The sequence below is a fragment of the Musca autumnalis genome, unplaced genomic scaffold (genome assembly GCF_047663935.1).
Source record: "Musca autumnalis isolate F117 unplaced genomic scaffold, ASM4766393v1 scaffold_4, whole genome shotgun sequence".
NCBI lineage: Eukaryota > Metazoa > Arthropoda > Insecta > Diptera > Muscidae > Musca > Musca autumnalis.
Genome location: NW_027411977.1, coordinates 75,635,655 through 75,657,239, shown reverse-complemented (window position 1 = coordinate 75,657,239; position 21,585 = coordinate 75,635,655). Strand labels below are relative to the sequence as shown.

The 21,585-nt window shown below is 34.2% G+C and overlaps 1 protein-coding gene across 12 annotated transcripts; it reads right to left on the bottom strand.

The window, feature by feature from the left end:
• Positions 1-230: 230 nt before the first annotated feature.
• On the bottom strand, positions 231-21,095 carry LOC141402688 (type 1 phosphatidylinositol 4,5-bisphosphate 4-phosphatase). 12 transcript variants are annotated; one of them, XM_073984454.1, is made up of 8 exons: positions 20,923-21,054; positions 20,494-20,654; positions 20,311-20,422; positions 19,598-19,993; positions 6,491-6,666; positions 6,201-6,410; positions 5,965-6,129; positions 231-1,749 (listed from the first exon to the last, which is right to left on the bottom strand). In XM_073984454.1, exons 4-8 carry the CDS (start codon positions 19,746-19,748, stop codon positions 1,633-1,635), a joined length of 819 nt encoding a protein of 272 aa, XP_073840555.1. In that variant the 5' UTR covers positions 19,749-19,993; positions 20,311-20,422; positions 20,494-20,654; positions 20,923-21,054; the 3' UTR covers positions 231-1,632. The 12 variants fall into 12 exon arrangements, with proteins under 12 accessions (XP_073840555.1, XP_073840556.1, XP_073840558.1 ...); XM_073984455.1 differs by lacking the exon at positions 20,923-21,054 and adding an exon at positions 20,739-20,755; XM_073984457.1 differs by lacking the exon at positions 20,311-20,422 and having other exon boundaries at positions 20,923-21,042.
• Between the last annotated feature and the right edge of the window lie 490 nt (positions 21,096-21,585).

Sequence of the window (21,585 nt, the reverse complement as noted above, 5' to 3'; positions counted from 1 at the left end):
TTAAAAACGAGTGTTTTTAATTAATGGCAAAAATTGAAAAAAGGCTCATATAGAAAAATGTTGAAATTACTGTACGAGAGGTTATAAAATCACCTTATAATTAAAACTTTATCTAATCATAGGAAAAAAACTCATCAAAATATGATACAGGGATACGAGGTTGTAAAAAGTCATAACCCTAATATGCACTCGTTAGTTAGCCCAAAAGTTAAAAAAAAAACAACAATTAATGGGTTTTAACTTATTTATTTTACGTTTTATTTACAATAAATGGTATCGTAATTATATGAATCAATTTAAATATAATATACTTTTTTCATTTAATATTAAATTTTTAGTTCGAAAATTACTTTTCTGTTTTGTTGTTTATAGCAAAAGAAAATAAAATAAAATCGTAAATTGAGATAAATTACATGTTTGCTATTTTCTTCAACTGAGAGCCAAGGAAGAAAAAAAGAAACATATGTTTGTATGTATGTATATGAAAGGAAAATAGAAAGATATAATAATATATATAAATATTGATAAATGTATTTTTTTAAGATGTACATATAAAATGCTAAAATAAACCTTTACGAGAGAACAAGGGAGGAGATAGTATTTTTGTATAAATTTTGATTGTTGTTTTGTTTTAATTTTAACAAATAATAATAAAAAGACATTATCTAATATATGAGAGTGGGACGCCAATTGTATAACTAAGGTGGAAAAAGAACACAAATAAGTATAACGCAATCGAGGAGAAAGATGAGTAAAGGGATAATGCAGAACAAGAATAGAGAAAGCCTAAAACAATTTGTGAAACTTTTATTTACTGGACATTCTGTAGTAAAGAAAGCAAAATCGAAAATGTGTGCACCCCATTAAAAGAGCTAGAGTTTCTTGAGATTGAGATTTATTTCAAGTATGTATTGATTTATTGCCATGAAGAATAACAAATGTTATACAAGTTTTGAATGTCAGCTATTTGGAAATATACTAATTTTACTGTGTGTGAGTGCCTGTGGTGGCGAAATTTCTTCAATTTTTCGATAATTAATGTTTTGGGGGCTTCTTCTAAAGATGTACATTTGAATACATAAATATATTTGTTTGAGAAAACGTTCATAATACACACCTATGGCATTTTTTTTAATTATATCGTTAGTGATCGTTGATCACTGTTTTGTATTTTGTCGTGTCATACCATTATATTTATTTATGCTACTATCACCACCAGCATTATCATCACGGTGTTTGAAATTAACAATGCTGTAGATGGAGGAGGTTTGTTATTATAAAATTTGTTTCTTTTTCATAACAGAGTATATCAAATACTTTTCTTTGTTTATTATCTTCAATTAAATTGTAATTTGATGTATATAATAAGTATGCATGTATGTGTATGTGGGTGTATGATGTTCATTCGGATTGTTGTATGATGTCTGTCTTACACTGTATTCTTCTCTTTTACTTAGCATTTTGTTTACATATTCTCTTTTTATTACATAATTTATTTTTGTTGTTGTTCTTGTTTTGTTTCATAATTGAAGTGTAGAAAAACATGTATTTTTTAATGTGTTTTGGCTGTTTTGCTTTTTTTCAATATAATATCAAAGGAATGCTGCTACAAAAAGCTGGTTAAATACGATCTTACATGGGTCCATCAACATGGCTTACTTTCAAACGGAAGTAATAAAGCGAACGGCCAATTAAAAATGCGCCAATTAAAAACATTGCAATATATGCTACATAAATGCCCGCATGATCCTGTAGGAAATAGAAAATCGAATTTAAATTCATTACATAGTTTTAGAGTGTTCTTAAAATTAATGTAGGTGTATGTGTGTGAGCAAAACCAAAAACCTCAGTTTTTTTTTCTTATTTCATTCGCTAAGAGGGATGGCCAAGACTTCAATGGAATAAACATAAACGGTGCTCTTGAAGCTACTTTAAATGGAAGGTGCTTACACCTGGAAAATTTTTGTCATTGATGAGAAAAATAAAAAAACAAACAAAAAAAATCGTTCAATAAATCTTGATTGAAGTCGGCATTTTAAGGGTTTTTTAGGTTTTCACAATTTTGCTTGGAAACCGCAAGTTCTATCGAAATGGGACAAAAGAAAATTTTGTAGCTATGAAAATTCTCTACGTAGGTTTTTCCGTTTCTGAGATACTTACTTACTTAGCTGGCCCATTACAGAACATTTGTTCCATTGGCCGAACTAAGAAAACTAAGAAAAGATCTCCAATTCTCTCTATTTGTTGCTTCGCACTCTGAAATACCGCGCCTTTTCATCTCATCATCCACTTGTTTGCGCCATCTTTTCCTTGGCCTGCAAATTCTGCGTGCACCGCCAAGCGGTCCGTGTTTATACGCCTTTTTAGCGGGTTCATCATCGTTCATTCTTATGATATGGCCTAGCCAACGTAATCGCTGCATCTCGATATGTTTAACAATATTGATGTCGTTGTATAGCAGATACAGCTCGTGGTTCATACGACGTCGATATTCAGCGTCAACGCAAATCGGCCCGTAGATCTTTCAAAGAATTTTCCTCTCAAACACACCAAGCACTGCCATGTCTGCTTGCGCAAGTACCCATGCTTCGGAGCCATACATCAGCACGGGTAGTATCAGTGTTTTGTAGAGCGTTATTTTTGTTTGATGAGTTGTGGCTTTGTTTTTAAAAAGTGCTTACTGAAACCAAAGTAGCATCTGTTGGCCAATACAATTCTTCTTTTTATTTCACAACTGATGTCGTTTGCTGTGTTTACGTAGGTGCCGAGGTAGACGAAGTCTTTTACTACCTCAATATTATAGGAACCAACTTCCACAGTCGGTCCGAGCTCAATGGATGCATTACGCGTCGACACCATCAACTTGGTCTTCTCACCGTTTACCGCCAGACCCACTTTAGCAGAGTCTCCTTCGACCTTTATAAAGGTATCAGTTACTTCTTTTACTGATCGGCCCATGATGTCTATATCATCAGCATAATCAAGTAACATGTGACTATTGGTGTAGATAGTGCCACTTCTTTTGACGTTTGCTTCTCGTATAACCTTTTCCAGCAGGATGTTGAAGAGATCACTCGAAAGGCTGTCTCCTTGTCTGAAACCTCTTTTGGTACCTAACTCTTCGGAGAGGTTCTTTCCTAATTTAACTAAGGACCTCGTGTCAGTTCAAGTCATTTTACAAAGCCGGATAAGCTTTGCGGGGATACCAAATTCAGACATGGCTTGGAATACCTTTGAACGCAGCTGGCTGTCGAAGGCTGCTTTATAATCGACAAAAAGGTGGTAGGTGTCGATCTGCATCTCTTGGGTCTTCTCCAGGATTTGCCGCAGGGTAAATATCTAGTCAATGGTGGACTTGCCAGGTCTAAAGCCGCATTGGTATGGTCCAATTATCTCGTTGACCATAGGCTTTAGTCGTTCGCACAATATCCCTGACACGATCTTGTAGGCAATAGGGAGTAGACTTATGTCCCTATAGTTAGAGCATACAGTCTTATCTCCCTTCTTGTGGACGGGGCACAGAATACTCAGGTTCCAATCGTCGGGTACTCGTTCTTCCTGCCAGATGGTGCTAAATAGCTGATGAATACACCTTATCAGCGTGTCGCCTCCGGTTTTGAAAAACTCGGCTGGTAAGCCATCGGCTCCTGCTGCTTTATTATTCTTCAGCCGGTTGATTGCTGTTTTTAGCTCATCTTGGCCGGGTGGTATACATTCAATACCATCTTCTGGGATTGGGACTGTGGTATCTTCGTCGTCTTTGCTGCTATTGGATACCAACAGTTTTGAAAAATGTTCTTTCCATATCCTGAGTACACTATCTGTATCAGTTACCAAATTACCTTGCTGGTCTCTACAGGAGGATGTGCCTGTACCAAAGCCATCAGTTTGATGCTTGACTCTTTGGTAGAATTTTCGGACTTCATTCTGGCTCCTGTACATCTCGATTTTTTCACACTCCCGCTTTTCCATCTCTCTCTTTTTCTTGCGGAAAAGACGTTTCTCCTCTCTCCTTTTCTCCCTGTATTTCTCTCGTGCGCTACGCGTTGCTACGGATTGTAAAGTAGCCCTATATGCCGCATTTTTCTCTTCGGTGGCAGCACGACACTCCTGATCATACCATAGATTCCTTGGTGGAGGTCTCTGGTATCCAAGTATGGATTTTGCGGCTGTTTGCATGGAGTGGGCAATGATTTGCCATTGCGTTGATATGTTATCGGGATGAGGAGTGCTTTGGTTAAGCAATTGGGCTAGTTGAGTGGAATATGCTGTGGCTATCTGTTGTGATTGCAGCTTATCGATGTCCAACTTTCGTGTTGTGTCTGTTCGTACTTTGTTTGCTACGTTTAAGCGGGTGCGTACCTTTGCTGCAACAAGGTATTGGTCCGAATCAATGTTTGCGCCTCGGAACGATCGTACATCCAACACGCTCGATGAATGTCTTCCATCTATCACAACATGATCAATTTGATTTCTTGTTTTCTGATCGTTTCTGAGATATAGAAGTTCAAATTTGGACAATGCACTGACTGTATCATCTCCTTATAAAACAATATCACAACTTAAACTTATAAATCTCAAAAATGGTACAACCTGGGAAAATATACGAAAGCCAATATTGTAGAGAATTTTCACAGCTACAACGTTTTCTTTAGTTCCATTCCCAAAGGACATGCAGTTTTCAAACAAAATCCTGAAGACCTGAGAAAAAATCTAAATGATTGATCTGAACTTCTATATCTCAAAAATGGTAAAACCTACGAAAATATTATGCAGGTCAATCTTATACAGAAGTTTCACAGCTACAACATTTTCTTTAGTTCCATTTCGATAGGACTTGTGGTTTCCACAAAATCGTGAAAACCTAAAAAAAACCTAAAAATGTCAAATTAAATCGCGATTTATTTAAAAATCCCTCCATCCCTCCGATTTTTTTATTATTTTTGGATGACCATTGCTGTTTCAAAATCTGCAAAAACTTCCCAGGTGTAAGCGGTTTGCACTTACAAGTTAGTTAAGGCGCACCATGTATGACATTGTTTTATAAGTTAGCGATCAGTCAATGCATTGTCCCAAATTGAACTTCTATATCTCAATAACGGTAAAACGTACGAATTTATCGTAAAGTTCAATCTTGTAGAGAATTTTCATAGCTTCAACATTTTCTTTAGTCCTATTTCGGCAGGACTTGCGGTTTCCAAGCAAAATCGTGAAAACCTAAAAAGTCCGCTAAAATGTCAAATTGAATCGAGATTTATTCAAAAAGCGCTCCGGGACTTTTTTGTTTTTTTATTTTTTCCCATCAATGAAAATTGTAGTTTCAAAATTTTCCCAGGTGCAAGCACCTTCCATTTAAAGTTGCTTCAAGAGCACCGTGCATACTTTTTTCGTGCATAAAAGTTGCCTGCCTTGTTCCTCTCAGCTTCTTGGTGGCCGCATTTCCGCATGAACTTATTAGAAGGTATGTACACTAGACTGACCCAATTTTTTTCTGTTGGAACTCTTACACACTAATTTTTTCCATTTGACCTAAAAAGCTTATATGATAAGCAATTATATGGCGATCGGTTAAGGTTAACCCTTGCCACCCGGGCGATCTTTGTTTCCATAGCAATTTGTATGGGACAAAGGTGCATTTTCACGAAAATTCTGTAAAAGCCGTTTTTAGCCACTAAAATTAACTGGTACATTTTTTTTTTTTTTTTTTTTTTGGGTCGGTCTAATGTAGACCCTGTTGTTTCTTATTGGTTTTTAGGATAGGTGTTTAGGTTGTTTTAAAGTCTGTGGGCGTAGTATCTAATTTGACCTAAATGCCGAACTAAAATCAACAAAATAATTTATAGTTTTGTTTAATAAAAGCATTCGTTACAGAGTTGTTCGTCATAATTGAACTTATTTATAACGAATTAATTTCGCACACACACACACAAATCTAAATAATATAAAATACGACAATTTACTTACTTGAGCATATCTGTGAGTACCAACAGTAATACCAATAGCAGTACACAAAACAATTATACCTATAATGATAAACAGAATGCCACGACCAAAGGCAAAACGTGAACCCACCGATGATACTTTTCTGCAGTGTGGGCAACGGGCCAATGAGCTGTGAAATGTGTTAAACTGGAAATAGAGTTAATGCATTAATATGATAAGTGGTTCTTTTTTTTAATTCTTGCAATTTGTGATCTTACCAAAAATGTATCAGAGCAATGTCCACAATTTACACGACACATACCCGGCATAGTGGGTACAGGTGGTGTTACTGGACTGGGTGCTAAATTGATAATACGCTTGCAATTGGGACGTGGACAAGCGATACGTTGAGAAGAACTTTTGCAAATAAGCAAACAATTACATGGGCATCGTACATACTTTTTACCAGGTGGTGCATTACGTATAGGCTGAAAAGAATGAAAGAATGTGATCCGATATTTAAATTTTAAATTAATTTTAAAATCTTCCATAGTAATTATATACATACTGTTGCTTCGTTACACTGAAGACACTTGACAACATGTTGATCACGTTTAGATGTTATATCAATCATACTTTGGCAAACACGACATGTAACCATGGGTACACCACCAGCGGTGCCCTGTTGGTATGGTGGTGGCACTTCATCGGGGCCAATAAAAGGCACATTCGACTGTGGAGCTCCTGTATTGAAGAAAAAATTTATAATTATTAGGAATAATTTAAAATTAATTCTGTTAAAATAATAATAATAATAATAATGAAATTTGTTATGACTTTATGACCAAGAAAATTACCAACAATTTTTATTTTTTCATCTTAAAGTGCACATTTTGAGCTACTAAGGGTACTTTTTACCAACAAATGGCTGACTATAAAACAATTTTTAACAAAAAAAGTGGATCTTTTTACATTTAGTCTTAAAGTTTTAGATCCCAAGAATATTTGGACGAAATTGATTTCAGACAATTTGGGGTGGATTTAGCACTTCCGTCTGTCTAGAATGCACTATAACTCTTGAACTATATGTAATATTGCGATGTTCAAAGTTTGGACAGTATTTCTGAATGAAATCCGACACTTTTTCAAAATGAGGTTTTTGATTTCCTTTATTTTTTGCTGTGGCGACGCTGCTCATTTTATTATTTATAAGCTAAATTCATAAAGCAAAAGTTATAAATATGTAATTGTTTTTTCTGTTTATTTATGTAATTTTAATAAATTTAAAAAAGTGTTAAACGGACGGAGCGGGTACAAAATTATATATGGGCTGAAAGAGGACACTCTCAGACAAAACTCTGCTAAAAAGTAACTTTTTTACATGCTGTTCCCTAAATGTTATAGTCCACAAAATTTGGAATTTCACTAAAATTTAGTACTTGAGGAAAAATATCTCTCTTCATGTAAACGGTGCGATAAAAGCCAACCGTCCTACTTAGAGGTTGTTTACACTATCTGTCAATGACATATGACCTGAAATTTTCCATCGTTATATAGTCGCCAATGTGTGCATTATTGGGGATTTTCCTTACGCCATTTACTTTTTGCAAAAATCTATAAAATTATAATTGAGTATCCAATTTGACCAAAAATTGCACATCGTAAAAGCTCAAAACTTTAAGTGCAGTTTAAGTTGGTTTATCTCCTGTTTCAGAATGTTTGGCATAGGGTAAGTGCTCCTAAGTCCGGCATGTATCAGTAGTCGGCACTTTTTGTATTTGAACACAAATAACTAAAAATTACTATAACAAAATATGAAAATGAGTTTAAAAATACTTCAATAATATTGTCATCTAACTTTTAGTCCGGTCAAAATAGACATGCGTATAAGGGGGAAATAACAAAAATTCCCACAAAGCTGAATTTTGGTGGAGAGCTAGGGTTGGCCATTAGAAGCAACGTCCCAAAAGTCCCCATCGATCCCATGTGTGCAAAACAAGTTATTCGGGGTCAAAGGTCATTTTTGGAGGCATTATTCAGTTTTTTTAATTTTTTCTCAAAAACGGTAATACTAAGCAAAAGCTCGCTAAAGTAAAAGTTGTACATTCAATAATTGTCTACAAGATTGGTCTTTATGATTCTTAAAAAAGACTTACCATTTTCGAGATATCTCGATCTAAAGGTCAAATAAAAAATTAGCCGCGTAAGTACATTATGAGGCGAACCGGTTAAAGTAACGACACTATGTGTTAGATACTTCCATAAGCTTTCAAACGATATCCACTTTGCAGTAATCGGTTCAGTTGAACCGGGTCTAACCCGGTTTTTAAATTTGGCCTTTCGGGTCTAATAACCGGCGAACCGGATCCGCAACCGTTGAAAATTATACATTTCCGTAATCAGCGCAACAATCCCTACCTTCGGACAAAACTTGAAAAAAATCGGAGAGTTTTCGTTGGGGTCGTTCGCGTTGGGCTTTCGATTATACATGTGGGTTAAATGGGCTATTTTTGCACAAAATGACTCTAACATTGAATAACTCTACTAAACACACTCCGATTTTGTTGGAATTTTTTTTAGAAGATAGCTATAATTTCGCTCTTCAAGAAAATATATATTTTTTGGGGGGACAGACCCGATTACTTCGCTTATTTTAGCCGGTTCGTCTGAATATGTGCATATTTCCCTTATAAGTGCATAAAAATCATGTGTTTTTTAGAACAGCTATATCTCAAGAATAGTTCCTTCTAAGAAAAAAAGTATAAGGGTCAAACTTGTAGATAATTTTTCTGTCTACAATATTTACTTTAGTCACTTTTTGATTAGATTAACCGTTTTCAAAAAATAAATCCGAAAACCTAAAAACCCTTAAATTTTGACCTTTGACCCCGAATAATTTTTTTTTCACACATGGGATCGATGGGGACTTTTAGGGCGTTGCTTCTAATGGCAAACCCTAGCTCTCCACCAAAATTCAGCTTTGTGGGAATTTTTGTTATTTCAATGTCTATTTTGACCGGACTATTTGTGTAAAATTTCATTGAGCTTAGACCATCTATTATACACTGCCGCTCACTTGAATAGAACCCCCCTGAAAATTTTTGTTCAACCTTCATTTTTTCCGAATTATACAAGATATGAAGTTTTTAAGTTTTACTATATTTTGCTTCATGTATTTGGAGTAAACTTAGTCATTCATTTGCATTCAAACCCAATTTGTATAAGAATTATGCAAGAAAATCAAAATAAAGCCAAAAATTTAATTAAAAAATTTGGGTCATTTGAATAGAACCCCCCTTTAAAACTTGGGAATACAGAAAGATTGTATTAGAATATCGATGCATATTCACTCTATATTGAAAACGAAGTACTTTCAGTAATATTCAGTAAAAGTATATCCCTCCTGATTAAGGATACACCCGTATATCCTGCTTTGGCAAGGATTCTTTAAATAATCAGGTTTAATGTCCTACAAAGCTTGCTTTTTTCATTCAAGAAGTTTATTTTTGGAAGCGTGCTGTGTCCTTTAGTCGTATATTTTACGCATAAGTCATTCCAATACATTTTAGAGAATATTTACCACTGTAGAATATGGCGGCCCCACAAGGATACCCGCATTTCTTTTCAAAATGTAAAGTTTTGATGACTCGAAGTGCACAAAAGTTTATAAAATCGTGATGAAATTTCCACTCGGGATATCCAAAAATGTTATTCACTACTGGATATGTCTGTTTCAGAACTCCTTTATAGGTTGTCGTGCGCACTTAGGGTTAAGTAAATTGACGCCCATGTCCTTAATAATTAGTAATGCCTTCCAGCACCATAAAGGCACATTCATCGCTACAGAAACAATTTAGAAGATGGTCTTCCATTCAATAGACGCGAAAAAAATAGATATATAGTTATTCAATTGTTTACTTAATGAGGATAGTCCTTACTAATAATGGAGGACTTGGACGTCAATTTCTTTTACCCTAAATGCGCACGACAATTTACAAAGGAGTTCTAAAACAGGCATTTCCAATAGTGAGAAGCATTTTCGGATATCCCGAGTGTCAATTTCATCACGATTTTATAAACTTTTGTACATTTCGAGTCATCAAAACTTAACATTTTGAAAATAAATGCGGGTATCCTTGTGGGGCCGCCATATTCTACAGTGGTAAATATTCTCTAAAATGTATGGGAATGACTTATGCGTAAAATATACGACTAAAGGAGGCAGCACGCTTCCAAAAATTAACTTGTTGAATGAAAAAACCAAGTTTGTTGGGCATTACACCTGATTATTCAAAGAATCCTTGCCAAAGCAGGATATACGGGTATATCCTTAATCAGGAGGGAAATACTTTTACTGAATATTAGTGAAAGTACTTCGTTTTCAATATAGAGTGAATATCCATCGATATTCTAATACAATCTTTCTGTATTCCGAAGCTTTAAAGGGGGGTTCTATTCAAATGAGCCAAATTTTTTAATTCAATTTTTGACTTTCTTTTGTTTTCCTTGTATAATTCTTATATTAATTGGATTTGAATGCAAATGAATGACTAAGTTTACTCCAAACACAGGAAGCAAAATATAATAAAACTTAAAAACTTTATATCTTGTATAATTCGGTAAAAATGGAGGCTGAAAAAAAATTTGCAGGGGGGTTCTATTCAAGTGAGCGGTAGTGTATTATATATAAACTTTTTGTTCGTGCGTGTTTTTCACCACAACCGAAAATGCATGTCGCGTAAGAAAAAAATGTCTGTAATTATATTAAAATAAACAAATTTCCAATAGCATTTTTGTTGTGATGGTAGATAATACTCAAAAGAACACATTAAAAAAGAAATTATTAAAAAATTATTGTAATTCTGTAATTTAAGCTGATGCAGACTTTAGGGACATCAAAATGTAATGTTTGCCAGAAGTCGGCATGGGGTGAAAAAATTGCACTTTGTCATTTATTTTTAGCTCGAAATTATAAAACTATTTTAAATAAATACTTCAAAGTATAATTAATCAAAATAACTTCAATAAAAATTAGTTTTTATGCGATTTTAGGCTATATTAGGCCTAGTTTGAAGTGCGTGCGTTTGTGGTTAGGTTATAGTTACCGACTATAGAAAATAAATAATTTATTTAAGCAACATATTTAAATTTTCTTACTTTTTGATGCAAAATTAATTGGAATGTGAATGAACAAGTAAAAAAAGTGTCAGTCGGCTTTGCCGACAGATATGTACCCTCCCTCCCTCAGCCAATGTGAAGTGAAACTTGAACCTACCTAAACATCGAATGTATTTAAGGTCTCTTCAGAATTTTGTGGCCCTTTTTGGACATTTGAACTTGCCGACAAAAATGTGGATTAGGAATTAACTGCACTAAGACACAAATGTTGAACTTTTGTGGGGGAGGTACCCTTAGGGAGGACCGATATGGGCCATTTTAGAAGTTAAACTAAAGGTTGACAAAATATTAGGAGATCGAAAGTTTGGACCAAATTTGTTGCCCCATTAAAGTGATATCATCCTAGCATTTTCATTTCATTTCATTTATTTCATACATAGTAATGCATAAGCTAAACATAGCCAACATAATTTACATTACAATATACTTAACCATTTAAATAGCAACTACTATAACAATATTAAATTCGTAATACAAAATTAATTATAAACCTAAAAACAATGCAAAAGGCATAAATAGTGGTTCCCCAAATGCATAAGTAATATCAGAATGATTATTACAACGTAATAAAAAATTCAATGAATTTTATCTTATATTATAAGAACTACTCTGGTAACACTGTTAATCAAACAGCAAATTAAATTCGATTAAGGGCAAATTCAGCATATTTTCTTGCAAATATATGGACAGGAATTGCGAAAGTACGTAATAGCACGGGAAGTTGGTTCCATATCCGTGCTACCCTTACTATGAATCATGGAAGAAAAGTGAGGAAATATAAGTTGTGTTTGGCGATTTGAACGCGAAAAAATGAACTTGATGCGCAACAACTCAGGGCAATTAGTGCGGACTATAGAATAAAACATTTTCAATAAACGTTGTTCAACATATATGTTAAAGGGAACTCCCAAAAAATGCAGTGAGTAGCTGGAGACATGATCATAACGCTTTAACTTAAAAACAAATCGCAAAATCTGGTTATACAACCTCTCAATCTTTCTTAAATTGTCCTGGCAAGTGCCAGAAACTATCTCAATACAATATGACACACGAGACATAAGCAAAGCAAATGCAAGACGTTTCCGAATAAATTGCGGCAAATACAAATTGCTACAGTACAACTTGCGCAAGGTGGATACTACACCAGAATAAAGAAATTGAATATGGTTGGAAAAATTAAGTCTATCATCAAGAATACAGCCTAAACACTTCATTTCATCCACAAGTTCTATATTAGACCCGTTCATGCATACGTAAATATCTGGAGATGCACTTCTCATAGGCTTAAGAGCATAGCATTTTAGTGACATTTTTTAAATATTGGGGAGAAGTACCGGAAGTTGTGGACCGGTATTGGCCGATGAAACTAAGTTTGTATATATATAATATGACGAAGACCAAATGTTGGACCAAATCGGTTGAACACATATGACCGCCACATATGGTAACATAGGGATTTTTTACACCTTTCGGGCTGTTTTCCCAAGAAATACGGACATGCCCCTGAAAAAAACCTTTACCGTCGTAATGGAGGTAGCGAATGTAAATCGCTTCAACAAAAATCAAAGTGATTCGAGAGCAGGTCTTAAAGTGAACTTATCCGAAATTTTGTGTGAGAGGTACCAGAAGGAGTCGACAAATGTAGTCCATATTCGAACCTGATCTATATCTGGTAGATATATTAGGATGTGCAAAGTATGGATTACATCGGTCACTCCCTTCAAGGGTTTTCGTGCAAACAATTTTTCGGAACATTTTTGAACTTTTGTGGGGTAGGTATCTTAAGGAGTGGACCGATGTGGCTTATCTTCGAATTTATTTATTTTATTTATTTCATATAATGCAATTTTAAGCCCAATTTCCGATTACAATTAAATTGCAGATTGAACTACTCCATGATGATAATTATAAAAATATTAATATCTTAAAAATAAGTTATAATTATGATTTAATCTTTGAATATGACGTACATTGAATGTTTGACAAGTAAATAACTACTCTGGTATAATTTTTATAATTCAGAATAAGCTATAATATAATTGAATATGAGGTAGCGTTTAAAGCTTTGCAAGCAAAATATGTATATAAAAAAATTAACATAGTTTAAAATCATAAAATTTAAAAAGAAAAAACATTGTTCATGTACAATCAAACATAAAACATGTAGACATTTAAATTTATTTTACGGTGTGTGGAAAATAGTGTATCAAAATCGATGTTTGGTGTGTTGTTGTTTTATTAGGTTATAATGTGAGAAAAATAGTTCAACATTGGATTTTCAGTTGCAAAGTTGAGAGCTACTCTTAATTTAAACTATGTTTGGACAAAATATTACGAAGGCCGAATTTTGGACCGAACCGGCAGATCCGTTCCAGAGTTATCGTGCGCTCCATCCACTACACACGGTGTCATTGCATCTTTCAGGGTTTTTACTGAGGAAGTATGGACTTGCCGCTGATGAAACTTGTACCATCGTATGGGGAGCAATGAATACATGTTCTTGCAACAAAAATCAAAGCGATTCGAGAGCAGGTCCTAATCTGAACTTATCCGAAATTTTGTGTGGGAGGTACCCGAAGAAGTGGACCGATTGAGTTCATATTGGAGCCTCATCTAAGTCTAGTAGAAATTTCATGATGTGCAAAGTATGGATCAAATCGGTTACTTCATTCAAGAGTTATCGTGCGCACAAATTTTCCGAACATTTTCGAACTTTTGTGGGGGAGGTACCGGAAGGAGTGAAGCGATATAGCCCATCTTCGAACTTACACTAAGTTTGGGCAAAATATTACGAAAGCCAAATTTTGGACCGAATCGGTTAATCCATTCTAGAGTTATCGTGCGCTCCAGCCAGCCAACCAGACAGACAGACGGAAGTACATTGCTAAATCAATTCCAAATTGTCTGAAACGGATTTCGTCCAAACATACTTGGGGTCTAAAACCGTTATTTCGATTATTTCGTATGAAAGTGTATATACCCTCGTTAGCATAAATGCTGAGGGTATAAAAATACGAAAAAAAACTATTGACTTTTCAAATAATTAAGGTTATGTTATACGAGGGCAGTTCGGAAACTTCTTAGCCTATCACAAAAAGCGCGGTATAAACAGAAAAAAGTTAAGTGTTTTGGAAACTTCCATCTCTGTTATGAACACATGTTAAACTTTGTTTCGATCTGGCAACTCCTTCATATAGAAACAGGTGTTCAAAAAAGACGCATCCGCAATTTTTTTACAATGGAAAAATTAGAAATGCGTGCTATCATTAAATATTTACATAAAAAAGGTTTATCGGGACAAGAAATTCATAATGATATGCTGAATGTGTTAGGAGAAAGTGCTCCTTCATATGCAACAGTAAAAAATTGGGTTGCTGAATTTAAACGTGGTCGTACAAGCATTGAAGATGAACCACGTAGTGGACGTCTAAAAACAGCAACAACAACAGAAATTGTAGCCAAAGTGCATGATATGGTATTAAATGATCGACGAATAAAAGTGCGTGAAATTGCTAATATCATTGGCATCTTAAATGATCGAGTCCATTTAATTTTGCATGAAGAACTACAGATGAAAAAGCTTTCTGCAACATGGGTGCCGCATTTGTTAACAGTCGATCAAAAACGCATAAGTATGAACATTTCTCAAGCTTTGGATCGTTTTAAGCGAAATAAAATGGATTTTAAGCGTCGTTTCATAACTGTTGATGAGACATGGATCCACCACTATACTCCAGAGACAAAAGAACAATCCAAACAATGGACTGAAGCTGGAGGAAGTGCCCCAAAGAAGGCAAAAACAATTCAATCGGCTGGTAAGGTTATGGCAACGGTTTTTTGGGACTTCAAAGGTATTTTATTGATTGACTATCTGCAAAAGGGTAAAACAATAAATTCAGAGTACTATTGCAACCTTTTGGATCAATTAAATATACAAATTCGAGAAAAACGTCCTGGCTTACAACACAAAAAAATAATTTTTCATCAAGACAACGCACCAGCGCACAAGAGTGTTTTAACAATGGCTAAAATCAACGATACGAGTTGCTTGACCACCCGCCTTATTCTCCTGATTTAGCTCCCAGTGACTTTTACTTGTTCCCAAATCTAAAAAAAATTCCTTGCTGGCAAGCGTTTTACCACTATTTTGAAGACCTTGAGGAAAGCTATTTTAATCAAGGGATAGAATTGCTAGAAAAGCGTTGGACTAAGTGTATTGAAGTTTCAGGAGATTATATTGAAAAATAAAAATATTTTTGAAAAACTAACTATTCTCTTTCATTGATAGGCTAAGAAGTTTCCGAACAGTCCTCATAAACACCTAAAATTAGAGTTCTTTTTATTTCATCGAAAAGTAAACAAAATTTCGTATCAAATAAGCTTTAGTTCATAGCAATGGGAACAATTTAATAATTGAAGTTAGGCAAATTCTTAAAGTGCCGACTATTGGAGCACTTACCCTATTGTATTTAAAAACAAAATTTGTGATGTCAGATATTGTCGATGCTATTTTATTTTTTCAAAAATACTTTGTGGTGGTAGCCCCTTAAACAAAACAACGAACAAATAAGTGCATTATATTTTTAACAAGTCTATAAATTCGCATATTTGCATTATGAAACAATTAAGCATACTGTTAGAACTTGTCATGAACACAATAAATTGTATTCAATTATGTATTATTGGGGCCAGTGAATACCAAAGCATGACCTACACCACTGCCCCAATAAGCATGGAGAAATTTTTATATATAAATCCAAACCATTTATTGATGACATTCTCCAAATCTGAGTTCATTTAGGTGTGCGTATACACAGTTAATGTATACAAAGGTATAGATGTCGACAACTAAAGTAGTATGTGGTTGCTCAAACTTTGATCCCATAATAATCCCATAATATAAAATTCAAATTAAAAACAATCAACACCTCCAAAAAACATATTTAAATAAGAGAATTTTAATAATATTTATTTATGTATGTATTTTCCTTGTCATCTTCATAACTCCAGACAATGTATAACAAAGGTTTTCGTTAAAGAGTTGATAATTTAGGCTGACTGATATAAAGCATTGTGTTAAAATCAAAAAACGTACATACAAACATAATAATGTCCAAACAAAATAACAGGCACAAAATGTGATAACTTGGTGAATGAGTCATAAGCAATAAGTGCAAGCAAGCACTGTTGTTTTTTATTTACATTTTGGTTTCGTATCACCACCAAACAAAAACGGCTATACTATTGTTGCTGTTGGTGTAATCGTCGTAGGTATAAATCAGAGCAGAGTCAGGCAGAGAACATTTTTGGGTCTCTCTTGTGCTCTCAATGAGCGTAAATTTGTTGTTGTTCACAACGTGTTAGCATCTACACAGGCTGCGAGCGATAACAAATTTACGCTCACTTAGAGCAAATGGGCTCTCTTGTGAGTCACAATGCCTCCTCCTGAATCAGAGTATTTAGGCAAAGAAAAATGAGAGTTATTTGCCGTCAAACAGTTAAACGTAGCAGTAATTAGTCTGTGTAGGTACATACAGTTGAGTTTAAAATTTTAAAATTAATTACAAATTTTCAAATAAATCAAAATATAAGGGTGCGTATTCTTTTTAAATGTCTTTAAAGAAAAAAAGAAAACATATGAACTAGATGCGATTATACCTTCAATTATTATTTGCCCAAGTTGAAACAAGTTGTTTCACGATGAAGGAAGTAGACATAGCTGTAGTGTTGTATTTCTAAAGTTTTTTTTCGCAGCTGTTCTATTTTCATAGTTATACCAGGTCACTAAGTAAAGTTATTAGGAGAATACTTAAATAGACACTTTTTTGTACTATAATAATTGTTCCAACAACATCCCAGAGTGGGCAAGGGGAGATTTCTCTTACATCAATGAGTGCACCCCGATTATTATATGTTATATAGCACAATGATATGAGACCTACTGTTTATCGCCGAGTTTGAACTATGTGTCTCAAAACACCACTTGTAGATAATTTTAACATGGCTGAAATACTCAGGATATGTAGCAAACATTACACCGAGGGATATTAAGCCACCGATGAAAATTTGATGTTGCCGGGGTTGAGAATAGAGCGCGGACATTCAGGGTACAAGGTGATTGTGTAACAACCACATTTTTCGTACTAGCACTGCTATTATTTTTAGCAACGCTGCTGGATGAAGAGCAAACTTATCGACGAAATTCTTCTGAGATCTTTATTGTACAAATCATTCCAATGCATTCCGATGATAAGATGATAAAGTAAAAAATTATTCTTATTTTGAAAAAAGGAACATTGACCACAGAATTTATTTTCATATTTCACTTTAAGATTTTGTAAATGTAAATAATCAAATCTGAGAGATAAAATAGATAACGACTAATAACAAACACGAAGTATATGTACATCTAAATGTCAGTCTTTTTTTGGAAATTAAAGATAAAATATTATGTATATTCAAATGCCTATTTCTTTGTACATATGATAGCGTCAAAAGTATGTAACCATCAGTAGTTAGTTATTCACAAAATATTAAAAATATACTTGCAGAAAAAATGATTCCAATATAAAGTAAAAAATACACAGTTTTGGTGGCAGAAACATTGTTGAAATTCTTATTACTTTAATTTTGTTTGTTGTATAGTCCCCAATCCTGGACTAATGAGGCAGAATTAACGCCATTTCTACCCGATATTGTTGCTCTAATTACGGGAGTGTATAATTTTCTTGGAGGACGAAACCGGTTATCCTGTTATTTCACCCGAAATTCTGGATACAAATACTGGATTAGACCCCCAATTCTACTAAACCAACCACTACACAATGAGACCCAACAATATTTGGGTCTATTAGGCTCAGTTCTAAAAAAATTATTGGCTTATTTTGAAGACAGGTAGACACAATTTCAATTTCAAAACAATTTCAAGTCGATCGGAGCAAAATTGGCTGAGGTATGACCGTTCAAAATGAAGAGCCCATTGTGTATAGGGTGTAGAAATGGCATTTTGAAGTCGGTGCCAAAGATAGATCAAAAAGGAATGGACCAACCTTCATATGTTTTGGCGAGCGAGCTTATTAAATACATAAGTATATTGTCTTTAAGCGAAACAGTTTTTTTTTTTTAATTTTTTGTCCGATTTTTTTTTTTTTTTGCAAAAAAGGTAAATTTTTTCGATAAAATCGAAATTTTGATTTTGACAGTTAAAATGTTTGTTTTTAAATGGGGTTTTTAAAATTCTATTTCGCTTAAAGTCAAGATAATTAGGTTCTTATTCGATTTCGCAGGTAGTCATTAGGGATAACCCTTTAATACATTTAAGCGTGGTACACACGATCAGTTTTGACTGTCGATTTTTTGGAATTTTCGATAATTGTCAAACAGTCCATCAACCACAAAATATTTTGTGGTTGCCTGATGACTGACAAAAGTGAACGGCCACACTGGCAAGCAACCGATTATTTGAGCAAAACTGACAGTCAAAACTAATCGTGTATACCCCACTTTAGGGTCATTATTATATGGTTTCTTTACTATTGGATGGATTTAAAATTGCAAAGTAAACCAACCAATTTGGATTCATTAAAAATAAAATTTTGTTAATGGCAAATTTTTATTTTTGGAAATGTAATAACTTTTAAATTTAAATTAACGGGAACGCATCTACATACAAACCTAAACGGAACAAGTCTCGTTTAGGAGCACCTTTCGGATCGGGCTGAAATTTTGACCATAGGTGGTCCTAGGGACCCTGATCACAACTATATATAGCTTTCCCGGTGATATATGGGTCTTGACATTTCGGATATGACTAACTTTAACACCGTTGTGTTGTTAACACCGTTGTCTTGATTATAGGCACCTCTCGGATCGGGCTGAAATTTTGACCATAGGTAGTCCTTGGGACTCTGATCACCTATAATCAAAACAACGGTGTTAAAGTTAGTCATTTGAGAAATGTCAAGACCCATATATCGGCAAATATGGACTTCCCCAGGGAATGTTATATATAGTTGTGATCAGGATCCCGATCCGAGTGGTGCCCCTAAACGAGACTTAAGCCAATTTTTCTTCAATGTAACCCTGAAAAGATTTGTAGGCCATTTCGTATACTAAATGATAAAACGAGAGAAATAAATAACATCTATCAAAAATAACTAAAATACTTTGAACACTATATTTGCTTACTTTATATACTTCATATACAAGAGACAGTAAACTTAAATAAAAGCTATACGCTGTAAAAACGCCAATCCCAAAGAACCAGTCATTTTAGTCATTTTATCTCGTTTTAAGAGGGTGTAACTTGATGTGATTGAAAAAAGAAAATGTACGTGTCTTTGGTGACAGATGAATGAATACAGGCAGTTACATACTACTATCGATGCACTTTTGTGGTTTCAACCACATTCAATTGCAATTGTTGAGAAACAAAAAAATAGGTAATAAACTGTAATATTAACACTAACATCAATAGACGGTTAATGAACCTACTTACCATCTGTCGGCGGCTGTGGTTGTTGCTGTGATGGGGCTACACCCGCATCACCACTAACCTGTCCCTGGACAGGAGCGGCTCCAGCTGCCGAGGTATACATCTGTGCATTTTCCTCATTTTTCAATAGACTTTGTCTTTCAGAATCACCCATTTTAATGTTGTTCTTGCTTGCAAGGAAAAAGTAAAAAACCAATCAAAATTTCTTTTGTAATTTTGTTGTTTTTCTTCCTTTTTTTGGTGAATTTGTTCTTCTTTGGCTTTGTTGTTGTATACACGTCACTGTTCGGGTTTATTCCACTTTGTTGTTTCTATTTGTTTTCTTTTCTTTTTTGCGTTTTATCTAATATTTAATATGTATTTTTAATTGTTTTTGTTTGATTGGAGAAGAAGGCTGGCCTGTAAAAGAAGAAAAGCAAGTTGAAAAACAGCAATATTACTCAGATAGTGATGTCCATCTTTCTTCCATTCCACTTGCACTTTACAATTAAAATTGCAATTTTCTTTGTTCACTTTCTGTAAGTCTTTTTCGAATGTTCCTTTTTCGGTTTTTATTTCACAAGTATTCGTGCTTGATTTGCATATTTTCACAGTATATATTACAATTGTAGATTTTGATTGGTTGCATACACACATCAAACTCAACTTAGTTAATATGCATTATTTCTTCAATAAATAATTAAAGTTTCTCTATTTTTCCATTTATCTCCGATTACCGTCTCCAGAGAACGCAGCTCGCGCACAGCTCTATTAAACTGACGGCGGTAGAAAATAAAATTTGGGAACGGCCCTCTTATATTTGTTGTTTGAATGGATATGCTGTGATATCTAATAATGTAATTGGGGTTTTAAATTACGTATGAAGTAATCTTTTACTGAATGGGGGCATTTATACACACCCTTAAAAGAATTGTTTTCAGCCCGATTCAATTTGCCAGATTTTCGCAAATCTACGACTACATTAAACCCGCAGTTTAAACTCGCAAATGAACATATCAGTTCCACTGGAAATGTTGATGGCCTTATAACAGGTGTTTAGTAGACATTTAACCACACTTTTCTAAAACAATACAAATTAAAGTGACCAATAAATTAACGGTTTAAATACTTCTTCCTCAATGTTAAATAAACATGTCATTGCAACCTCAATTAGCGCCGGCAGGAATAAGTTCGTAAATTTTTGCAACGAGAAAATTTAACGCCGATGCGGCATTTTCTTTGTTTAACTTGGTGTTTTTCTCTATAGTGAAGCACTTTAATGTTTCCTTTTCTGTTGTCTAGAAAATACTTTAATTTCTCCACTGCATTAGTTGTTAACATTTGTTTACCTAAACTGATTTTTCTAACTTTAACTTTTGTTCACGTTTTGCTAAAAATTATTGCAATTTTTTCTGCCGTAAACTCACACTTTGCTTGTTCTCCGAATGAAAAATCGACCGAACCAAACCAGATAGAATGTCATTTTTCGTTGGGCAGTTGCACATTTTAGTACTAACAATACGGTGAGAAATATCCTCTTATATTACGACGTACGGCTGATGTCAAATCTTTTTATACTGAATTAATAACTAGGCGTTTACACCAGACCATGATGAAATAATAAGGTGGCGTAAAATGGCCAGCTGATTGGTTTCAATCTGTCAAATTTTTTGTTATTGTGAATAAATTGTATGAAAACGTAAACAAACATTTTGACATATTGAAGAATTTTTGGCCAAAACAGAGTTGTATTTGTGCTACTTACGTGACCTGTTAAATAGATCTTGCACCAGACAGTTTATCTTCAAATACAACTCTGATTTACTAACACATACATACATTTGTCGGCTGTCTTCCAGCTGTCCATAATATTTTCACAGACAGTCGGGTTAACAAATTTTTGAAATTTTTGTGAAAATAAGTGATACGATAATTCAGATGCGTTGAAAACATAAGAACATGGACAAAAACAAAATATGTGAACGGAACACAAAAAGAAATCGACGATTTTT

What these genes read in the sequence shown, in the direction of transcription:
- LOC141402688 (XM_073984448.1), bottom strand. Translation starts at nt 19,748, where the DNA reads ATGGGTGATTCTGAAAGACAAAGTCTATTGAAAAATGAGGAAAATGCA. An exon ending in ACCACAGCCGCCGACAGATG is followed by an intron (nt 6,667 to 19,597) that starts GTAAGTAGGTTC and finishes TCTTCAATACAG; the next exon opens with GAGCTCCACAGTCGAATGTG. An exon ending in TTCAGTGTAACGAAGCAACA is followed by an intron (nt 6,411 to 6,490) that starts GTATGTATATAA and finishes CATTCTTTTCAG; the next exon opens with CCTATACGTAATGCACCACC.